At 41.4% G+C, this 24,530-nt stretch overlaps 2 protein-coding genes, 1 long non-coding RNA gene and 1 pseudogene across 5 annotated transcripts in view; 1 reads left to right on the forward strand and 3 right to left on the reverse strand.

The window, feature by feature from the left end:
* Positions 1 to 24,242, reverse strand: LOC132149016 (zinc finger protein 883-like). The gene is made up of 2 exons (XM_059557940.1): positions 23,815 to 24,242; positions 1 to 1,918 (listed from the first exon to the last, which is right to left on the reverse strand). Exons 1-2 carry the CDS (start codon positions 24,032 to 24,034, stop codon positions 405 to 407), a joined length of 1,734 nt encoding a protein of 577 aa, XP_059413923.1. The 5' UTR covers positions 24,035 to 24,242; the 3' UTR covers positions 1 to 404.
* Positions 1 to 24,530, reverse strand: part of LOC132146673 (zinc finger protein 501-like) — a 306,725-nt pseudogene that overhangs the window by 94,772 nt on the left and 187,423 nt on the right.
* The window catches only part of LOC132148387 (zinc finger protein 883-like), a 203,032-nt gene that overhangs the window by 94,201 nt on the left and 84,301 nt on the right, over positions 1 to 24,530 (reverse strand). The window lies entirely within an intron of this gene.
* LOC132153426 (uncharacterized) overlaps positions 1 to 24,530 on the forward strand; it is a 189,937-nt gene that overhangs the window by 81,159 nt on the left and 84,248 nt on the right. The window contains exon 2 of the long non-coding RNA XR_009436794.1: positions 23,844 to 23,984. This is a non-coding gene — a long non-coding RNA (uncharacterized LOC132153426). The remainder of the gene's footprint in view (positions 1 to 23,843; positions 23,985 to 24,530) is intronic.

The raw sequence follows: 24,530 nt of genomic DNA on the forward strand, positions 1-24,530 counted from the left end.
ATGTGAGTTTTTTCCCAATATCGTTCAGCTCTACTAGTAAGTTTAGTCAAGCTTACAGACTCAGTAGCTTCTGCAGCATGAACACAAACATGTAGTCCTCCATTGTTATTGGTGTTAAATGACGTAGCGGTGTCTGACTACGGTCAAGACTTGGGGTGATGACATCATTGTTTTACAAAACATTATGGGTTGGCAGTACACAAAATCGCAAAGGTGTCATTTTCAGATTTATCCACTTTGGGACCTGTTTTAAAGAAAATAGGGTTTTCACTCCCCGGCTGCTGGATCCGTCTGGACGAAACACATATACCATACAAAATATTTACATATACAGCTAAATGCGTCTCTGTGTGTACAGGGCCTTACTGTGATTGGTTTTTGTTTGACTGTGTATAACAGATGACTCAATGGAACGCTTCCCATGTGCACTGCAGTGAAGTGCTCTCTCCAGTGTGAATCCTCTCATGGGTTTTCAGATTTGATGAACGACTGAATCTCTTGTCACAGTGTGAACACTTGTAAGGTTTCTCTCCAGTGTGAATCCTCTCATGTGTTTTCAGATTTGATGACTGACTGAATCTCTTGTCACAGTGTGAACACTTGTAAGGTTTCTTTCCAGTGTGAATCCTCTCATGTTTTTTCAGACTTGATGACTGACTGAATCTCTTGTCACATTGTGAACACTTGTAAGGTTTCTCTCCAGTGTGAATCCTCTCATGTCTTTTCAGACTTAATAAATTTTTGAATCTCTTGTCACAGTGTGAACACTTGTAAGGTTTCTCTCCAGTGTGAATCCTCTCATGTCTTTTCAGATGTGATGAATGACGGAATTTCTCGTCACAGTGTGAACACTTGTAAGGTTTCTCGCCAGTGTGAATCCTCTCATGTTTTTTCAGACTTGATGACTGACTGAATCTCTTGTCACATTGTGTACACTTGTAAGGTTTCTCTCCAGTGTGAATCCTCTCATGTCTTTTCAGACTTAATAAATTATTGAATCTCTTGTCACAGTGTGAACACTTGTAAGGTTTCTCTCCAGTGTGAATCCTCTCATGTCTTTTCAGATGTGATGAATGACGGAATTTCTCGTCACAGTGTGAACACTTGTACGGTTTCTCTCCAGTGTGAATCCTCTCATGTGTTTTCAGATTTGATGACTGACTGAATTTCTCATCACAGTGTGAACACTTGTAAGGTTTCTCTCCAGTGTGAATCCTCTCATGTGTTTTCAGATGTGATGGATGACTGAATTTCTCGTCACAGTGTGAACACTTGTAAGGTTTATCTCCAGTGTGATTCCTCTCATGTGTTTTCAGATGTGATGGATGACTGAATTTCTCGTCACAGTGTGAACACTTGTAAGGTTTCTCTCCAGTGTGGATCCTCTCATGCAGTTTTAAAATGCTCTCTGAACTAAAAGTCTTTTCACACTCAATGCACATGTACTCTCTCACACCAGTATGTATTTTCTGATGTTCTTTTAAACTTTGTAGAAGCAAAAAACTCTTACCACACAAATTACATGAATGTGGCTGCTTCTTTGCATGAGCTTTCAAGTGTTTCTTCAGAAGTGAAGCCCATAAAAACATTTTACTGCATTGATCACATGCGTGCTGCTGCTCTCTAGTGTGGATGTTCATGTGATCCTTAAAGTTTGATGATTGTGTGAAACTCTTCCCGCACTGATCGCAAGTGAATGGTTTCTCTCCAGTATGAACTGTCATGTGACGATTAAGATTTGATTTACATGTGAAACTCTTTCCACACTGAGTGCAGGTGAAAGATTTCTTAACTCTTTTTTTCTTTAAATCTTTCTGTTTGGTTTGAGAGCAAATCAAAGGTTTTCCACCAGTTTTGACATGATTTTTCTCCTCAACTTCACTCGATTCTTCATTTTCCTCTTTTTCTTCAATGAACTCTGAAATAAAACAGTAAAAGTTATTTATTTTAGGTATACTGTTAAAAGCTGAGAGAACATCTGGAAATTACACAATTTACTTTTCTTGCTTTAGCTTTACTGTCTTGTCTACTGTAATGTTACTGTAATGTGTTTTACTAATTTAATAGAGACCTGGTTAACATTTTTAAGCATCATTGTTCTTTTCGGTCAGTTTGACCCCAGGGTCTTTAAGTTGTATGAAGCAAGAAATATATAAATTTTAATAGGGCTGTGATGGTGGCAGATTTTTACCACTTTACCACCATCATAGACCTAGTAAAATGTATATATTCATATATTTTATATACAAACATTTATATACATATATATATATATATATACACACATATACATAAATATATACATATATATATATATATATATATATATATAGAACAAAATTATAAACACAACACTTTAGTTTTTGCCCCCATTTTTCATGAGCTGAACTTAACGATTAAGACTTTTCCTGTGTAAACAAAAGGCCTATTTCTCTTAAACATTGTCTTAATCTGAAGGCATATATACAGTCAGGTCCATAAATATTGGGACATAGACACAATTCTAATCTTTTTGGCTCGATACACCACCACAATGGACTTGAAATTATAAAAACAAGATTTGCTTGAACTGCAGACTTTCAGCTTTAATATGAGGGTATTTACATCCAAATCAGGTGAATGGTGTAGGAATTACAACAGTTTGTATGTGTCTCCCACTTTTAAGGGACCAAAAGTAATGGGACAGATTAACAATCATAAATCTTTAACTTAATCTAAACTTTTTAATACTTGGTTGCAAATCCTTTGCAGTCAATTACAGCCTGAAGTCTGGAATGCATAGACATCACCAGACGCTGGGTTTCATCCCTGGTGATGCTCTGCCAGGCCTCTACTGCAACAGTCTTCAGTTCCTGCTTGTTCTTGGGGCATTTTCACTTCAGTTTTGTCTTCAGCAAGTGAAATGCATGCTCAATCGGATTCAGGTAAGGTGATTTACTTGGTCATTGCATAACATTCCACTTCTTTCCCTTAAATAACTCTTTGGTTGCTTTTGCAGTATGCTTCAAGTCATTGTCCATCTGGACTGTGACGCGCCGTCCAATGAGATCTGAAGCATTTGGCTGAATATGAGCAGATAATATTGTCCGAAACACTTCAGAATTCATCCTGCTGCTTTTGTCAGCAGACACATCATCAATAAATACAAGAGAACCAGTTCCATTGGCACCCATACATTCCCACGCCCATGACACTACCACCACCATGCTTCACTGATGAGGAGGTATGCTTTGGATCATGAGCAGTTCCTTTCCTACAACTGTTGTAAAAAGGGGTTCTCTTACGAGACTTCTCTCGTACTGCATCTTAGCTAAGACGCTCCGGGAAAAGTCTCTTTTCACGAAAAACTATAGCAAAAAATTATCCTTAATTTTGAATTATTGTAAAGCGCATTTGCAGCAGCACACAGCCATAGGCGAGACGGCTCTCTTGCTCAGTGGCTGCTCTGCGGCAACTGCACAAGCCTATCGAGCGCAGGCTGATGCAACATCAGACCATGCATCAGACCTTCGCGCCCCCCATGCCACTTCCCGCCGAAACGGGTGTGGCCTAGCCCTATAAAGGGAGCTCGAAAAGGCTGACTCACCTGATTTTTCATCTCTTCAACGAAGCTCAAGCATCGTTGGATCACGAAAGGAAGCAAGCTCTCATCCAAGCGCGCCGCTGTTTCAGTTCCAGGAATTGTGACTGTCTCAGAGTTTTCTGCAACGCGCAAGCCTGTACAGTTGCCCGCTTGCCTGCACACAAAAAACGTTATCACGGCTACCCAGATATTTCCCGAAAAGAGTGTAATTTCTGGTGTCCCGGCCACGGCCGATGGTGCTATAAATGTAGTGACGATGCCCACTCCTCAGTGCCCATCTCCACATATAAGCACAGCCCTTTACACAGGGCTCGCGCCCATAAGATCTACTCAGATCAATCGCGCGCACTACATCGTAAACGTGCCCACTACTCAGTGCCCACAAACACTGTCACACACGGCGTGTGGTTTCTGTAAAAACGAAACCTGTGCACGTGCGCTCTGCCCAGGCAGACAGCGAGTCGAAAGCAGTAAAGGTGCACGCTTACAGCCCACAGTTACTCACAGACAGCACGAGTCCCACAGGACCCGCTCAGCCATCCCTCACTCGGTTAAGCACCGTGGCGGGGTCGAGGAAGAGCGATCTGCCCGCTGTGATCAGCGCGCTCCCCGCCTCAAACGTCACAGGCATAATGCCCATGTTACAGCACATCGAAGCGCCGCCGTTGCCCAGCCAACAGAGCGCGCTTCGCATCCAACCCTTAGCCATTCATGCAAATGCATGGTCATCGCTTCCAGGTGTTTTGGATTGGGTGCTAGACATTATATAGAGAGGCTATGCGCTACAGTTTTTCCGACGCCCTCCGCGCTTTTTAGCGTGCGTCGAAACTACGGTCAAAACAGAAGTAGCACACCTACTTCGGGCCAAGATATCAAAACTGTTGAGCAAAGGGGCTGTGGAGCCTGTATCTCAAGCTCAAAGCGAAGGGGGGCTGTACAGCAGATACTTTCTAGTGCCCAAGAAAGACGGGGGTCTCAGGCCCATACTGGATCTAAGACAGCTGAACAAGGCATTGGTGAAACACAGTTTCAAAATGCTTACGACCAGGAAACTCCTCGCGCATATTCGCAGAGGAGACTGGTTCATGTCGATGGATCTGAAGGACCCGTATTTTCAAATACAGATAGCGTCACGTCACAGGCGATACTTGAGATTCGCCTTCGAGGGCCAGACATACCAGTATACAGTCCTGCCGTTTGGCTTGTCCACGGCTCCTCATACGTTTTACGAGGTGCATGGACGCAGTGCTCTCTCCTCTCAGACTCAGAGGCATGCGAGTGCTGAACTATTTGGACGACTGGCTGATTCTGGCTCAATCACGATCAGAGCTCGTGGAACACGGTGCCATTTTACTCGATCACCTCGAGAAACTCGGTTTCAGTGTCAACTGGAAGAAGAGTTCGCTGAACCCCAGTCAGACGATACTGTTTTTGGGTATAGCTCTGGACTCACTCTCCATTCAGCGCGCAGCGAGCTTTCTCCACTGCGGCGCGACCTTCTCGCTCAGAGAATTTCAGAAGATGCTAGGTCTCATGGCCTCAGCATCTCCAGTTCTTAAGTTGGGCCTGCTCCGCATGCGCCCCTTGCAGTTCTGGCTGAAAGCGCGAGTACCGCGCGGAGCATGGATATCCGGTCAGTTGCGTCTCAAGTAGGGCTGCAACTAACGATTATTTTGATAATCGATTAATCTGTTGATTATTTTTACGTTTAATCGATTAATCGGTTTATGTACTTATATTTCAGTTTTGCCCATTTTCCCCAAGTAAATTATAAATAAAGGGTATTTATCATTCAGCATAAATTTTTAAGAGATTTTAACCATTTTGCATTGTCATATCCTCATCAAAAATTTACCTGGAGTTGTTTTATTATGTGTTAGTAATCCTTTGTCGAACTCTTCTGCAATCAAAACACTGACCCATACTCTCACAAGGAGATTTCAAATAATATTTTCACCATGGCAGTCCTTAGAGCTCCTAAAGTAGTTTAACATCCTGAACAAAGCTTATTAAGGAATCTTTAAGAACATATTTTCACGAAGAATAAGGATAAAACAGAATAAAATTGCAGTACATTGCATTTTATAATTTACTGGGAAACAGCTTTATAGCTTATGCTGTGAAATTTTAAACAATCCTTTCGAATAAAGTGCCAATGGCATGAAACCTGAATGGAACTCACATTTTAAAGTAAAATCCATCAGAAGGTTGTCCAGAAAAAAAAATTGAACACACACAAAAAACCTGCTGTGTGAAAAAGAGCAGTGGATACTTATATATTTATATATTTATATTAAATATATTTAAACATTTACCTCTCTCATTCAGTCATAATTGAGCTGCACGACTGAATTATGAACTGGTAAACGACAAACTGATCACAGAACATGTTTGTAAAACTTTAAATGTTAACTGTTAAAAAGCAATGTTATCAGCTTTTACGAATAAATATTTGCAAACAACATTGTACTGGAGAATCTGCACAAATAAAAGTCTTAGGGGCCGTTCACATATCGCGCCTAAAAACGCGTGGAAAACGCTAGGCGCACCGCTTTCTCTTTCTTTCCAAAGCGCTCAGGCAGTTGCACCCCTGAGGCGTCTGCCTTTGCTAAGCAACCATGACCTGCTCTCTCCATGAAGACGCGGAAATTTCAGCAAAGGATAAATGGATTTGCAGCTCTAAAAATCGCTTTCAGTAGCTCTGCTACTAAATTTATTTCAAAATGGCAATCCATATACAACTATGATCAGCTGTTCCTTCGTCTTGGCTGAGCTTTCAGCGTTGTTACGGGAAAGGATGAAGCTAATTGGTTAGTTCTTGTCACATGACCCACGGTGCGCTTGCGGCTCTCTGAAAAGTTGAGATGTTTTTAACTATGCGGTGCTGACGCGCCTGGAAAACGGGCGGCTCGCATCTGCGTCGCTTCCATTATGAGCGCGCATACCGCGTGCCTACATTGGAAATAACGAACTTGAGCGCACAAAAGTCGCGATATGTGAACGGCCCCTCAAACAGTTCAGTAGTGCAAAGTTTACAGGTTAATCTTCTTTTTTGAAGGCTCAAAGTAAAGTACTCCCACATGCGCCTGAATGCTGCAGAGACGCTGTTCGGGAAGCACGTGACATAAAACGAGGCCAGCTATTGGCTATTCGCTACTTCTCCTGCTGTACTGGCTGAGTAAAACCTTTGGTGGCTTATTACTGCCACACTTTGGTCACCGCAGATTTGAAATATGCACGAAATGAGCCGCTTATGGCAAATAAAAGTTATTTAGCAACTAATCGATGACTAAATTCGTTGACAACTATTTTAATAATCAATTTTAATCTATTAAATAGATTAGTTGTTTCAGCTCTAGTCTCAAGGTCAATCAGAGCTGTGTTACAGCCCTGAAACCCTGGACAGCGAACGACTGGTACCAATCAGGTGTAAGCCTGGGGACTTCCTTGAAAGTGAAAATGGTGTCGACGGACGCCTCCACTTTGGTGGGGAGCGCTGCTCGAGGGCAGACCGTTCTTTGGCCTGTGGTCAGAACGGGAAAAGCTCCAACATATCAACTGTCTGGAAATGCTGGCAGTAGAGAACGCGCTGACGCGCTTTTGTCCCCGAAGCAAGGGCCACCACGTCTTAGTCCATTCGGACAATATGTCTGTGGTGTCCTACATAAATCGCCAGGGCAGTCTCAGGTCCCGAAACCTGTACAGGTTGGCAGAACGCCTCCTGGTTTGGGCTCAGCGCAACTTGCGTTCGCTGAGAGCAGTTCATGTGCCTGGGCTACAGAATCTGGGTCCAGACAGACTGTCCAGAAACAACATTCCCACGGGCGAATGGTCTCTACACCCACAGACAGTCCAGCTGTTGGGGGAGAGATTTGGCAGGGCGGAAGTGGACCTCTTCGCGTCCCATGAAAACGCTCACTTTCCCCCCCGTCTCCCTCCTTCCGCAGGTGATAAAACGGGTGAGGGAAACGAGATGCTCAGTACTGCTTGTAGCACCACTTTGGAAGAACCAACCATGGTTTCCAGATTTGATGCAGTTAGCAGAAACTGCCCCGTGGCCAGTGCCGTTGAGGAGGGACCTGCTCTCGCAGGCCAGGGGCTCGATTTGGCACCCTCAACCGGAGTTGTGGTCCCTCCATGTGGGGGCGCTCAACGGTTACACGCTGATCTCTCTGTGGGAGTGCTAAATACCATCACTCAGGCTAGAGCTCCGTCGACTCGACGGCTGTATGCCTCAAAGTGGTCAGTATTGTCCAGCTGGTGCACAGCTTGGGGACGTTCACCCCTTAGTTGTGAGGTGACAGAGGTTCTCTCCTTCCTACCGGAGCTGTTGGATAAGGGCAGAGCCCCCTCCATGCTCAAAGTTTATGTGGCGGCTATCGCAACGTTTTCTGAGACAACGCTCGGTCAGTCAATAGGAAGAAAGGATTTGGTCATCCGCTTCCTTAGAGGAGCTAGGAGGCTGAATCCTCCCAGACCACCGTCTCTCGACGGTTTTGGAGGCCATGAAAGGTTCCCCTTTCGAGCCTATCCGAACGATTAGCCTCAAACATCTGTCATTCAAGACAATGTTCTTGTTGGCTCTCACTTCAGTGAAGCGTGTGGGTTACCTGCACTCGCTCTCGGTGAGCCCGACGTGCTTGGAGTTTGGGCCTAATGACTCAAGGGTCATACTCAAACCTAGGCACGGTTATGTGCCGAAATCCCTCAACACGCCGTTTCGGGCTCAGGTTATTTCCCTGTCTGCCCTGTCGGTGTCAGGAGAGGATGGAGACCCGAGTCTTCTTTGCCCCGTTAGGGCTTTAAGAGCTTATGTGTCTCACTCCGCTGTCTTCAGACAGACTGAGCGACTGTGTCTCGTTCAGTGGACGTTCCAAGGGAATGGCTGTTTCGAGACAAAGCTTATCCAGATGGATAGTTGACGCTATAGCGTTAGCTTACGCTTCCAGGGGCCTTCAGTGCCCACTGGGCGTCAGAGCACACTCCACAAGAGGCGTCGCCTCGTCGTGGGCGTGGTCTAGTGGGATCTCCTTACAGGATATATGTATGGCGGCAGGATGGGCCTCGCTGTCTACGTTTATCAGGTTCTATAACCTGGAGGTTCCCGCCCTGCAAGCAAAGCTGCTGTCGGTATAGTTGAATCAGGGTCCTGATTGGAACTCTAAGATCCCTCCTGTTCTAGGACTCTCTCTGAGTCCCTCTGGTGATTGTGCACTGTAAATTCTGGGCGTCGCTTCCAGGTTTATTGGTGTGTGATCCCTGTGCGCACGGCGCTTTACATTGGGTTCCCGTAGCGTATTAGCTAAGACGCAGTACGAGAGAACTCTCGTAAGAGAACGTACTCAGTTACTAATGTAACCTCGGTTCTCTCTAGAAGAGGGAACGAGTACTGCGTTCTCTGCCGTGCGTACGATTCACTCTGGTTCGCTTCGGCGATGAAATAAATCAGGTGAGTCAGCCTTTTCGAGCTCCCTTTATAGGGCAAGGCCACACCCGTTTCGGCGGGAAGTGGCATGGAGCGCGGGAGCTCATTGGTCTGATGTTACATCAGCCTGCGCTCGATAGGCTTGTGCAGTTGCCGCAGAGCAGCCAATGAGCGAGCGAGCCGTCTCGCCTATGGCTGTGTGCTGCTGCAAACGCGCTTTACAATAATTCAAAATTAAGGATAATTTTTTGCTTCAGTGTTTCGTGAAAAGAGACTTTTCCTGTAGCGTCTTAGCTAAGACGCAGTACTCGTTCCCTCTTCTAGAGAGAACCGAGGTTACATTAGTAACCGAATATGTTTTCTTTACCAGGGAAATAATTCTTCGGTCATCCACCACAGTTGTTTTCCGTGGTCTTCCGGGTCTTTTGGTGTTGCTGAGCTCACCGGTGCGTTTTTTTTTTTTAAGAATGTTCCAAACGGTTGATTTGGCCACACCTAATGTTTTTGCTATCTCTCTGATGGGTTTGTTTTGTTTCTTCAGCCAAATGATGGCTTGCTTCACTGATAGTGACAGCTCTTTGGATCTCATATTGAGAGTTGACATCAACAGATTCCAAATGCAAATAATCACATTTGAAATGAACTCTGGACCTTTACCTGCTCCTTGTAAATGGGATAATGAGGGAATAGCACACACCTGGCCAAGGAACGGCTGAGCAGTCAATTGTCCCTTTGCTTTTGGTCCCTTAAAAAGTGGGAGACACATATACAAACTGTTGTAATTCCTACACCATTCACCTGATTTGGATGTAAATACCCTCAAATTAAAGCTGCAAGTCTGCAGTTAAAGCACATCTTGTTCGTTTAATTTCAAATCCATTGTGGTGGTGTATAGAGCCAAAAAGATTAGAATTGTGTCCATGTCCCAATTTTTATGGACCTGACTGTGTGTATATATATATATATATATATATATATATATATATATATATATATATATATATATACACATATACACGAACATGAACCAAGTTACTGTTATGAACGTGCATACCGCGCGCCTACATTGGAAATAATGAACTTGAGCGCGCAAAAGACGCGATATGTGAATGGCCCCTAACAAGTGATTGATGAGTAACATGCTCACGGCACACTGTAATGATGTAAGACGGGAGGAGCACTGAGGTATTATGGGCAGTTCACCATATTAATAAAAATGTTTTAGTTTTTTTTTTAGAAGTTAAAAGAAGCCCTGTCCGTTTTTTTTAGTGTCAAAATTTTGGACACTAACTCCTCCTAGACCGTTCAAGCTACATACTCCAAACTCGGGTCAGACCTTCGTACTGTTCTGACTCGGTGTGCTATATCTTTTCAGACTGGTTTGAGTTACGGTTTTCTTAAAAATTAATATTAAAAATCATAAAAATGCCCATAGACCTTTATTGAAAGGATGTTCAGATGACCCAAGCTCCAAATCCCATTAGACTCAATCAAGCTTTGATGCTAGTCAATTTAAACTCATCTAATCTATCTATCTATCTATCTATCAATCTGACTATTTCTATCTATCTGTCTATCAATTTCTATCTATCTATCTATCTATCTATCCTAATAATATGCTAATCATGCTAAAATCAAGCTAGCAACATGCTAGTCGCATGCTAGTCATGCTAGAAACATTCTAGCAACATGCTAATCATGCTAGAAACATGCTAGCAACATGCTAGTTGCATGCTAGAAACATGCTAACAAAATGCTAATCATACTAAAATCATGCTAGCAACATGCAAACAACATGCTAGCCGCATGCTAATCATGCTAGAAACATGCTAGCAACATTCTAATCATACTAAAATCATGCTAGCAACATGCAAACAACATGCTAGCCGCATGCTAATCATGCTAGAAACATGCTAGCAACATTCAAATCATGCTAAAATCATGCTAGCAACATGCTAATCATACTAAAATCATGCTAGCAACATGCTAGAAACATGCTAGTCGCATGGTAATCATGCTAGCAACATGCTAATCATGCTAGGGACATGCTAGCAACATGCTAATCATGCTAAAATCATGCTAACAACATGCTAATCATGTTAAAATCATGCTAGCAACATGTTAGCAACATGCTAATCATGCTAGGGACATGCTAGCAACATGCTAATCATACTAAAATCATGCTAGCAACATGCTAGAAACATGCTAGTCGCTTGCTTATCATGCTAGCAACATATTAATCATGCTAAAATCATGCTAGCAACATGCTAATCATGCTAAAAACATGCTAGTCGCATGCTAGTCATGCTAGCAACATGCTAATCATGCTAGAAACATGCTAGCATCATGCTAATCATGCTAAAATCATGCTAGCAATATGCTATTCGCATGTTAGAAACATCCTGGCAACATGCTAATCATGTTAGCAACATGCTAGTCGCATGCTAGTCATGCTAGAAACATGCTAATCATGGTAAAATCATGCTAGCAACATGCTAGTTGCATGCTAATAATGTTAGAAACATGCTAGCGACAGGCTAGCAACATGCTAGTCGCATGCTAACAACATGCTAACAACATGCTAGTCGCATGCTAATCATGCTAGAAACATGCTATCAACATGCTAGTCGCATGCTTATCATGCTAGCAACATGCTAGCATTATGCTAATCATGCTAAAATAATGCTAGCAAAATGCTAGTCGCATGCTAGTCATGGTAGAAACATGATAACAACATGCTAATCATGCTAAAATTATACTAGCAACATGCTAGTCGCATGCTAGTCATGGTAGAAACATGATAACATGCTAATCATGTTAGCAAAATGCTAGTTGCATGCTAGTCATGCTAGAAACATGTTAGCAACATGCTAGAAACATGTTAGCATTATGCTAATCATGCTAGCAAAATGCTAGTCACATTCTAGAACAATGCTAACAACATGCTAATCAAGCTAAAAATATACTAGCAACATGCTAGTCGCATGCTAGTCATGCTAGAAACATGTTAGCAACATGCTAATCATGCTAGAAACATGTTAGCAACATGCTAGTCATGCTAGAAACATGCTAGCAATATGCTAATCATGCTAGAAACATGCTAGCAACATGCTAATCATGGTAGCAACATGCTAGCCGCATGCTAATCATGCTTACAACATGCTAGTCGCATGCTAGTCATGCTAAAAACATGCTAGCAACATGCTAGTCACATGCTAATCATGCTAGAAACATGTTAACAACATGCTAGCAATATGTTAATCATACTAGAAACATGCTAGCGACATGTTAGCAACATGCTAGTCGAATGCTAATCATGCTAGAAACATGCTAGCATCATGCTAAAATCATGCTAGGAACATGCTAGGAACATGCTAGTCACATGCTAGCAACATGCTAATCATGCTAAAATCATGTTAGCAACATGCTAGTCGCATGCTAATCATGTTAGAAACATGATAACAACATGCTAATCATGCTTACAACATGCTAGTCGCATGCTAGTCATGCTAGAAAAATGCTAGCAACATGTTAATCATGTTAGATACATGCTATCGACATGCTAACAAACATTCTAATTATGCTAGAAAAATGCTAGCTACATGCTTATCATGGTAAAATAATGCTAGCAACATGCTAGTCGCATGCTAGTCATGCTAGCGACATGCTAGCAACATGCTAATCATGTTAGTTGCATGCTAGTCATGTTAGAAACATGTTAACAACATGCTAATCATTCTAAAATCATGCTAGCAACATGCTAGTCGCATGCTAATCATGCTAGAAACATGCTAGCACCATGCTAATTATGCTAGAGACATGCTAGCAACATGCTAATCATGCTATAAACATTCTAGCAACATGCTAATCATGCTAGTCGAATGCTAATCATGCTAGAAACATGCTAGCAACATGCTAATCATGCTAGAGACATGCTAGAGACATGCTAATCATGCTAGAAACATGCTAACATGCTAGTCGCATGCTACTCATGCTAGATACATGCTAGCAACATGATAATCATGCTAACAACATGCTAGTAACTTGCTAATCATGCTAACAACATGCTAGTAGCATGTTAATCATGTTATAAACATGCTAGAAACATGATAGCGACATGCTAGTCAAGCTAACAACATGCTATTTGCATGCTAGTCATGCTAGATACATGCTAGCAACATGATAATCATGCTAACAACATGCTAGTAACTTGATAATCATGCTAACAACATGCTAGTAGCATGTTAATCATGCTATAAACATGCTAGAAACATGGTAGCGACATGCTAGTCATGCTAACAACATGCTATTCGCATGCTAATCATGCTAGAAACATGCTAGCAACATGTTAGTCATGCTAGAAACATGATAATGACATGCTATTAACTTGCTAATCATGGTAGAAAAATGTTAGTCGCATGCATTCTTTCTGTCAAACTAATCTATCTATCATTCTTTCTGTCAAACTAATCTATCTATCATTCTTTCTTTTGAACTAATCTATATCATTCTAACTAATCTATCTGTCATTCTAACTAATATATCTTTCTTTCTTTCAACTAATCTATCAATCTAACTTTAAACTATAAACTTCTAACTTCTTTAAACTTATTCAAACTTTCTGGTCAGGCTTTCTCAAGCCAACTTAAAGTTTGTCTCGACAAACTTTTTTTTCTAGTTAAAAGATAATACTACTACTAATTCTACTATCATACTAATGTATATACAATGCACTATGAATTGATGAGCTGCTGGGTTCATGAATATTAATCACGTTGTCTGTGTTCGGTCAAAGTGATTTGCTGAAATCAAAACAGGGACGGTACCAGATCAGCACCAGCCAATGAAATTGCCATTTGCCATTAGCTCCGCCCACTACCGGAGAACCGGTATGTCTTCTGCTTGTTTGAAAATGAATATGAATAATTCTAAATGAACTCCATTATTTTGACAGGAGAAGACAACAAAGAATAGTTTACATATAGCGTGTCGATTCAGCGTGGTAAGATTCTCGCTCTCTCTCTCTTTGCATGTGTGAGAAACAGCGCTATCAGTAAAGCGACGGTGAGTCGTGCGCCTTCACAAAGAGTTTACAGAGCATCTGCACTGTGCGTCCATTGAGATGAACTGAAAAGTTCAGATCGCTTGATGGAGAGAGAACTCTGAAGCTCAGATGCTGAAATTAATGCAAGTGTCATGCGCTTCAGTCTGTAGTAAACAAACCTGCACGTCTCTGCCATTCATTAATTCACACAGAGACGCGCAGAACATGGATTCATATTTCAAACAACTTTTGCGGCTTAACAGTAAAAGATACTGGTCCATATGGAGATTTGATTTGATTAATTTATGCTTACTTTAACAAATTCCATGACTGTCCATATTAAAATGTAAGTTTCATTTTCATGACTGGATTTTGAGATTACGTCCTCGTTTTCTGCTTCGCAGAAATCATAGCAATGAACCGGGTTTGAACGGGACCTCTGTACTACCGGTACTTAAAGAAACCTGGTACCGTCAGATTTAAAAAATTTTAGTACCGACATGGTACTAAAGTACCGGGTCTTTTGACAACACCAGTTTCCACCGAAATCACCTGGAACATTTGTACCAGGAACTTTTTTCCCCCCAGACCTGTTGCCACCGCTGTCTAAAGTACCGGGAAGATTAGGCAAATTGACTGGTGACGTAGGTCTGAGCACTTTTCTCAATACAAAATACGCTGATTTTGGACGTGCATCCTCGGTAGTTCAGACTTTGCGCATTTGACTCGGGAGTGTGATGTCCGCAACGATGCAAATCCGGTAATTCAGCAAACAGCAGAGTACTTGATAACATCAGTCAGTTCGCCTTGGATACTGCAATTTTCCTCACTGTAGAATTTTACAAGAGTAAAAAAATAATTGGTCGGTCTTAACGCAAATTTACAATCGGCAAGTCGGTCGGACTAAAAGCAAAAAAAAAAAAATTTGAGTCGGTGCTAAATTGACAGGGTCGGTCGGGTTACGGCAAACAAGAATATTTTTAAGGATGGCCTAACTGTGGCATTAAACTCAGCTAATGAGGGCTCGATTAAAATACTGCACATATATAGGCCGTTCAGATTACTTGTTAATCCTTTACAAGTCACCCCCCATTTTTCGGCATGGAGACAGAAATGACATACACAAAATAAAAAGGTTTCTGCTCATGATTCTTTCTGACTAGATACATAATCAACATATGTTCACAAAGCTGACACTTCAAAGTTTACTGTTCAACAATGAGAATTACTCAACTAGGGCTGCACGATGTGTCATTTAAGCATCGATATCGCGTTGTACGAATCCACGATAGTCACATCGCAGGATGTGCAATGTAGGCTGTCGTAGTTGATCCATTATTCATTAACTGTACGGGCCAGCTGCTCCCCGGCCCTTGACGAATGTGATTCGCGGATTAATTGCACAGCTTAACCATCATAGAGTGAAAGTTTATCATTAGTAGGGATGCACCGATACCGATACCGGTGTCTGGTGCAAACTGCGACTAGCATGTTAGTCGCATGTTAATCATGCAAGAAACATGTTAGCATCATGCTAATCTTGCTAAAATCATGCTAGCAACATGCTAGTCACATGTTAGCAACATGTTAATCATGCTAAAATCATGATAACAACATGCTAGTCGCATGCTAGTCATGCTAGAAACATGACAACAACATGCTAATAATGCTATCAACATGCTAGTCGCATGCTAGTCATGCTAAAAACATGCTAGCAACATGCTAATCATGTTAGATACATGGTAGCGACATGCTAGCAAACATTCTAATCATTCTAGAAACATGCTAGCAACATGCTAGCAACATGCTAATCATGCTAGTCATGTTAGAAACATGTTAACAACATGCTAATCATGCTAAAATAATGCTAACAACATGCTAGTCACATGCTAATCATGATTTAAACATTCTAGCAACATGCTAATCATGCTAGTCGAATGGTAATCATGCTAGAAACATGATAGCAACATGCTAATCATGCTAAAATCATGCTAGCAACATGCTAGCTGCATGTTAATCATGCTACAAAGATTCTAGCAACATGCTAATCATGCTAGTCGAATGCTAATCATGCTAGAAACACACTAGCAACATTCTAATCATGCTAGAGACATGCTAGTCGCATGTTAATCATGCTAGAAACATGCTAAAAACATGCTAATCATGCTAGAAACATGTTAACAACGTGCTAGTCAAATGCTAATCATGCTAGAAACATGCTTACAAAATGCTAGTAATGCTAGAAACATGGTAGCGACATGCTAGTCATGCTAACAACATGCTAGTAACTTGTTAATCATGCTAGAAACATGTTAGTCGCATGCATTCTTTCTGTCAAACTAATCAGTCTATCATTCTTTCTTTTGAACTAATCTATATAATTCTTTCTAACTAATCTATCTGTCATTCTTTCTAACTAATATATCTTTCTTTCTTTCAACTAATCTATCAATCTAACTTTAAACTATAAACTTCTAACTTCTTTAAACTTCTTCAAACTTTCTGGTCAGGCTTTCTCAAGCCAACTTAAAGTTTGTCTCAACAAACTTTTTTTTTCTAGTTCTTCTTATTTTTCTGGCCGCAAAAATTTTGGACACTAACTCCTCCAAGACCGTTCAAGCTACAAACTCCAAACTCGGGTCAGACCTTCATACTGTTCTGACTCGGTGTGCTATATCTTTTCAGACTGGTTTGAGTTACGGTTTTCTTAAAAATTAATATTAAATATCATAAAAGTGCCCATAGACCTTTATTGAAAGGATGTTCAGATGACCCAAGCTCCAAATCCCATTAGACTCAATCAAGCTTTGATGCTACTCAATTTAAACTCATCTAATCTATCTATCTATCTATCTATCAATCTATCAATCTGACTATTTCTATCTATCTATCTATCTATCTATCTATCTGTCTATCCTAATAATATGCTAATCATGCTAAAATCAAGCTAGCAAAATGCTAGTCGCATGCTAGTCATGCTAGAAACATGCTAGCAACATGCTAATCATGCTAGAAACATGCTAGCAACATGCTAGTAATGCTAGAAAATGCTAACAAAATGCTAATTTTGCTAGAAACATGCTAGCAACATGCTAATCATACTAAAATCATGCTAGCAACATGCAAACAACATGTTAGTCGCATGCTAATCATGCTAGAAACATGCTAGCAACATGCAAATCATGCTAAAATCATGCTAGCGACATGCTAATAACATGCTAATCATACTAAAATCATGCTAGCAACATGCTAGTCGCATGCTAATCATGCTAGCAACATGCTAATCATGCTAGGGACATGCTAGCAACATGCTAATCATGCTAAAATCATGCTAGTAACATGTTAGCAACATGCTAATCATGCTAGGGACATGCTAGCAACATGCTAATCATACTAAAATCATGCTAGCAACATGCTAAAAACATGCTAGATGCATGCTTATCATGCTAGCAACATGTTAATAATGCTAAAATCATGCTAGCAACATGCTAATCATGCTAGAAACATGTTAGTCGCATGCTAGTCATGCTAGCAAAATGCTAATCATGCTAGAAACATGCTAGCATCATGCTAATCATGTTAAAATCATGCTAGCAATATGCTATTCGCATATTAGAAACATCCTGGCAACATGCTAATCATGTTAGCAACATGCTAGTCGCATGCTAGTCATGCTAGAAACATGCTAATCATGGTAAAATCATGCTAGCAACATGCTAGTTGCATGCTAATAATGTTAGAAACATGCTAGCGACAGGCTAGCAACATGCTAGTCGCATGTTAATCATGCTAACAACATGGTAGTCGCATGCTAATCATGCTAGAAACATGCTATCAACATGCTAGTCGCATGCTTATCATGCTAGCAACATGCTAGCATTATGATAATCATGCTAAAATAATGCTAGCAAAATGCTATTCGCATGCTAGTCATGGTAGAAACATGATAACAACATGCTAATCATGCTAAAATTATACTAGCAACATGCTAGTCGCATGCTAGTCATGGTAGAAACATGAAAACATGCTAATCATGTTAACAACATGCTAGTCATGCTAGAAACATGTTAGCAACATGCTAATCATGCTAGAAACATGCTAGCATTATGCTAATCATGCTAGCAAAATGCTAGTCACATTCTAGAAACATGCTAACAACATGCTAATCATGCTAAAATTGTACTAGCAACATGCTTGTCGCATGCTAGTCATGGTAGAAACATGATAACAACATGCTAATCATGCTAGCAACATGCTAGTCTCATGCTAGAAACATGTTAGCAACATGTTAATCATGCTAGAAACATGTTAGCAAACATGCTAATCATGCTAGCAACATGCTAATCATGCTAGCAACATGCTAGTCGCATGTTAATCATGCTTACAACATGCTAGTCGCATGCTAGTCATGCTAGCAACATGCTAATCATGCTAGAAACATGTTAACATGCTAGCAATATGTTAATCATACTAGAAACATGCTAGCGACATGTTAGCAACATGCTAGTTGAATGCTAATCATGCTAGCATGCTAGCATCATGCTAAAATCATGCTAGGAACATGCTAGTCACATGCTATAAACATGCTAGCAACATGCTAATCATGCTAAAATCATGTTAGCAACATGCTAGTCGCATGCTATTCATGCTAGAAACATGATAACAACATGCTAATCATGCTAGTCGAATGCTAATCATGCTAGAAACATGCTAGCAACATGCTAATCATGCTAGAGACATGCTAGCGACATGCTAATCATGCTAGAAACATGCTAACAACATGCTAGTCGCATGCTACTCATGCTAGATACATGCTAGCAACATGATAATCATGCTAACAACATGCTAGTAACTTGCTAATCATGTTAGAAACATGCTAGCAACATGCTAGTAGCATGTTAATCATGTTATAAACATGCTAGAAACATGGTAGCGACATGCTAGTCAAGCTAACAACATGCTATTCGCATGCTAGTCATGCTAGATTCAGCGTGGTAAGATTCTCGCTCTCTCTCTCTTTGCATGTGTGAGAAACAGCGCTATCAGTAAAGCGACGGTGAGTCGTGCGCCTTCACAAAGAGTTTACAGAGCATCTGCACTGTGCGTCCATTGAGATGAACTGAAAAGTTCAGATCGCTTGATGGAGAGAGAACTCTGAAAGCTCAGATGCTGAAATTAATGCAAGCGTCATGCGCTTCAGTCTGTAGTAAACAAACCTGCACGTCTCTGCCATTCATTAATTTCTCACAGAGACGCGCAGAACATGGATTCATATTTCAAACAACTTTTGCGGCTTGACAGTAACAGATACTGGTCCATATGGAGATTTGATTTGATTCATTTATGCTTACTTTAACAAATTCCATGACTGTCCATATTAAAATGTAAGTTTCATTTTCATGACTGGATTTTGAGATTATGTCCTCGTTTTCTGCTTCGCAGAAATCATAGCGGTGAACCGGGTTTGAACGGGACCTCTGTACTACCGGTACTTAAAGAAACCTGGTACCGTCACATTTAAAAAATTTTAGTACCGACATGGTACTAAAGTACCGGGTCTTTTGACAACACCAGTTTCCACCGAAATCACCTGGAACATTTGTACCAGGAACTTCCCCCCCCCCCCAGACCTGTTGCCACCGCTGTCTAAAGTACCGGGAAGATTAGGCAAATTGACTGGTGACGTAGGTCTGAGCACTTTTCTCAATACAAAATACGCTGATTTTGGACGTGCATCCTCGGTAGTTCAGACTTTGCGCATTTGACTCGGGAGTGTGATGTCCGCAACGATGCAAATCCGGTAATTCAGCAAACAGCAGAGTACTTGATAACATCAGTCAGTTCGCCTTGGATACTGCAATTTTCCTCACTGTAGAATTTTACAAGAGTAAAAAAATAATTGGTCGGTCTTAACGCAAATTTACAATCGGCAAGTCGGTCGGACTAAAAGCAAAAAAAAAAAAAAAATGAGTCGGTGCTAAATTGACAGGGTCGGTCGGTTTACGGCAAACAAGAATATTTTTAATGATGTCCTAACTGTGGCATTAAACTCAGCTAATGAGGGCTCGATTAAAATACTGCACATATATAGGCCGTTCAGATTACTTGTTAATCCTTTACAAGTCACCCCCCATTTTTCGGCATGGAGACAGAAATGACATACACAAAATAAAAAGGTTTCTGCTCATGATTCTTTCTGACTAGATACATAATCAACATATGTTCACAAAGCTGACACTTCAAAGTTTACTGTTCAACAATGAGAATTACTCAACTAGGGCTGCACGATGTGTCATTTAAGCATCGATATCGCGATGTACGAATCCACGATAGTCACATCGCAGGATGTGCAATGTAGGCTGTCGTAGTTGATCCATTATTCATTAACTGTACGGGCCAGCTGCTCCCCGGCCCTTGACGAATGTGATTCGCGGATTAATTGCACAGCTTAACCATCATAGAGTGAAAGTTTATCATTAGTAGGGATGCACCGATACCGATACCGGTGTCTGGTATCGGCCTCGATACCACATTTTCTAAAGTACTCGTTAAAAGTCCCCCGATACCGGGGACCGATACCACGGTCTGAGAAATGTCTATGTTTGAGCGGCGTGTAAGGGGTTAATCAAAGGCGCCGAGTGCCCGCTCCCAGGCCCCGCCCTGGCTGCAGCTCAGAGCGGGGAGAAGGCGAGGCGAGACAACATGTCAGCCGTGTGGAACTATTTCAAAGTGAATGAAGACGACAAAAAGTCAGACTGCAAATTGTGCTCAGCAAAATTGTCCAGAGGAGGCTCAAAAGGTAGCGCATTTAACACAAGTAATTTAATCAAGCACCTAAAATCCCAACATGACAATGAGTACAAAGAGTTTACCCACGCTTCTAAACCAACACAACCCATGCTGCAGCAAACTCTTGCAAGACGAGAGAAAATGTCCAGAGACAATCCACGTGCTGTGAAAATAACAGGCAATTATTGAGTACATTGCATTGAGTGACCAGCCACTCTCGGAGGTAGAAAATGTGGGTTTCCTGCGTCTCCTCCATGTTTTGGAGCCCAGATATGATGTCCCAAGCCGCCGCTACATGACTGACACAGAGCTGCCTAAACTACACGACTCCGTGAAAAAACATATCCACAGCCTACTGCAAGCCTCCTCTGCGTTTAGTTTCACCACGGATATTTGGACAAGCAGTGTTAGCCCCGTGTCACTAATTAGCCTAACCTCCCAGTGGATAGACGAGAGTTTCACGCCGCAACGAGCCATATTACATGCGAAACAATTCCGCGGCTCGCACACCAGCCAGGCTATAGCGCATGTGTTTGAGGAAATGCTCCAGACATGGGGTATACCTAAAACATCAGTACATGTTGTGCTTCGTGACAATGCCAAAAACATGATTAAAGCCATGGATGACGCAGGGCTCCCAAGTCTGCCGTGTGTCGCACACACGCTCCAACTGGCTGTTCACGAGGGCTTATTAGCACAGAGTAGCATAGCTGATGCTATAGCAGTGGGGCGGAAAATAGTTGGGCATTTTAAACATTCCGCCTTAGCCTACTCCTGCCTCGAGGACATTCAGGGACAGCTCAACCAGCCAATAAAGAGACTGCAACAGGACGTACAGACACGCTGGAACAGCACGTATTACATGCTCCAGTCCCTCATTGAGCAAAAGCGAGTGCTGGGGGTGTGCATGAACTCCATGGCTATCTCACCGCTCACCAATGGGCTCTTATGGAGAAGACTGTTGCCATCCTCGCCCCCTTCGAGGAACTAACTAAAAAAGTGAGCAGCTACGACGCACTAGCCTCTGATGTCATCCCAGCTGTGACTGTGCTAGTGAGACTTCTAAACAGAGAAACAGACGAGGACCACGGCATCAAGACAATGAAAGCAACCTTACTGGAAGCTGTCAAGAAGCGCTTCAGTGACGTCGAGACCAATCCACTGTACTTAATCTCCACCATACTTGACCCAAGGTAAAGTCTGTGTGCTATTATGACTTTAGTACTACAGTACTAAATGTAAGATTCATTTCCGTCTGAAATATTATATTACATTTTTGTACTAAATACACAATAAAAACAAATACAACTAAAATACACAAATACAAATGTATGCAATATATATAATATGAAATATATTTCCCTTATTACTACCAGAAAGCCAAATGGCTGGCATTTATGACAGTGGTTTAGGGGAAACTAAAATCTGTCCTATTTTTCCACATATTAATACATTCATGAATTTTGTTCAGGTATAAAGATCGCTTCTTCTCCAACAACACTGCTCCGGAGGCCAAGCTGCACCTGAAGCAGGAGCTGCAGATGATGTCCAGAGCTGAGGCAGAGGAGAGTCGGGCAGAAGCTGCAGAACCTCCTGCTAAACTGTTCCTCAAGGCCCAGGCCAGCACTAGCATTAGTCTGGACACTGTATTTGAAGAAATCGCTAAGGAGCAGCCCCAGGCAGCACAGCCGCTGGCAGCATTGAGCTCGACACATACCTCGGAGAGGCCCCAAGCCCTCGTGAAGACAGTCCTCTGAAGTACTGGGGTGTCAACAAAATTAGGTACCCCACTTTGGCTAAAATGGCCCAGAAATACCTCTCAGCCCCATGTAGCAGTGTGGAAAGTGAAAGGCTTTTTAGCTCAGTGTCACACATTATAGATGAAAACAGAAACAGGCTGACTGCTGATAATGCAGAAAAGCTACTTTTCTTAAAAAAAAACCTGCCACTCACTTTTTCTAAATAGGCTCCATTAAGTGAGTCGTCTTAGACTTGATGTTAATATCTACCTCAGTTGCACTATCTGCCGCAGTTCTATGTTGGTGGATGTTGTTAGTTTATTCAAATATTGTGCACTAAATAGAAAAGATGTTTATTAATGCCCCTTGTGTTGTCCAAAGCGGCAGAGTTTATAACAAACCGAAACAAATACTTGAGTTGCACTGTCACTGTTGAATTTTTTTTTATAATTATTTATTCTGTAATATTTTGCATACAACATGCTTTTCATTTTAAATAAATGTTCTTAATTCCAAACTAGTCCCTTGTTATTTTGTTAAATTTATATGACTAAAGCTGTTACCTGTAAATTGAAATCATGTTTTTTTTATTAAGTACTCGGTATCGGCGAGTACTGAAATGCAAGTACTCGTACTCCAAAAAAGTGGTATCGGTGCATCCCTTATCATTAGCATGTGTTTTTAAGTCCTGTCAGTTTGACAGGGCAGAGTGAGAGAGAGCGTGCGCGCGCGAGAGAAAGACAGCATGAGAGTGAGAGAGAGCGCGCGCGCGAGAAAGAGACCACGAGAGAGAGAGAGCGCGAGAGAGAGCCAGAGCTTTATTTGACTACTTTTGGACTAAAAACACCCTCCTACTCCAACATTTATCATGAGATCAGAATATTGTTATGTTTTGTGAACAAATGTTCTGTATGTGTATCGTGGCCTTATTTTAGTGACTTAAAAAAAAAATTCACTAACCATAAATAAACTTTTTTTCAAAAACACAAACATGTAGGCTACGTCCATGCAGCACAGCATATTATTGTTGCACAGATTGTGCCGATTACAGTGTTATCACAAGTTATTAATATGCTTATACACATACACACACACACACACACACACACACAAACACACACACAAACACACACATTGAAATTCTCCAGGGCTCAAAAATACCCAGAAAAAAAAGCTTTGTAAGCCTAATGTACCACAAATAGTCATTTAAGATGAATGAAGAATAAACACCAACCTCCTTGTTCCTCGTGTTTTATTGTGCAGGTTTCTGGTTCCTCGTGTTTTATTCTCAAAGTTTCTGGTTCCTCATCTTTTATTCTCCAGGTTTCTGTTTCCTCTTGTTTTATTGTGAAGGTTTCTGGTTCCTCGTGTTTTATTTCTGGTTCCTCGTGTTTTATTCTGCAGGTTTCTGGTTCACTCGTGTTCTCTTCTCTCTCTTCTTTCACAAACTCCATCTTCACAGCAACAGATCTCAGTCAAGATGATAAACTCCTCCAGATATTCTTGCTCGCTTCAAAATTTAGCCACGGCTGTGAGGAAGAGAATATTGCAGGTATTTACTGAACTGATAAAATTTTATATATATATATATGTATAGGAACATATCTAACCGTTTGCATTAAGGCAGCATACCGACATAACAACAACAGAGAGCGTGGTGAAACACTTCTTCCTCTGAGGTTTAATGGTGTTTGTCAAACAAAAGTATGTGTTTAGCGCCTCCCGCTGGACTGGAGTGTAAATCTGCAGACCAGAGGGTGACACGGGAGTGGATTTCCACGTCCCACTCCCGCAAAAAAAAATCCCATCCCGTTCCCGCCCACTCCCGGACTGTATATTTTTTGTCTGGAATTGGAATCTGTCAGTTACAGTAAAAGAAAATACAGTAGGCTACAGATCACAGCATGCCAACTTTAGTAAAATATATATTTTTTAAATGTGTATATATAT

This window comes from Carassius carassius, chromosome 1 (genome assembly GCF_963082965.1).
Source record: "Carassius carassius chromosome 1, fCarCar2.1, whole genome shotgun sequence".
Classification (NCBI taxonomy): Eukaryota; Metazoa; Chordata; class Actinopteri; order Cypriniformes; family Cyprinidae; genus Carassius; species Carassius carassius.

What these genes read in the sequence shown, in the direction of transcription:
- LOC132149016 (XM_059557940.1), bottom strand. Translation starts at nt 24,034, where the DNA reads ATGGAGTTTGTGAAAGAAGAGAGAGAAGAGAACACGAGTGAACCAGAA. An exon ending in AAAACACGAGGAACAAGGAG is followed by an intron (nt 1,919 to 23,814) that starts GTTGGTGTTTAT and finishes GTTTTATTTCAG; the next exon opens with AGTTCATTGAAGAAAAAGAG.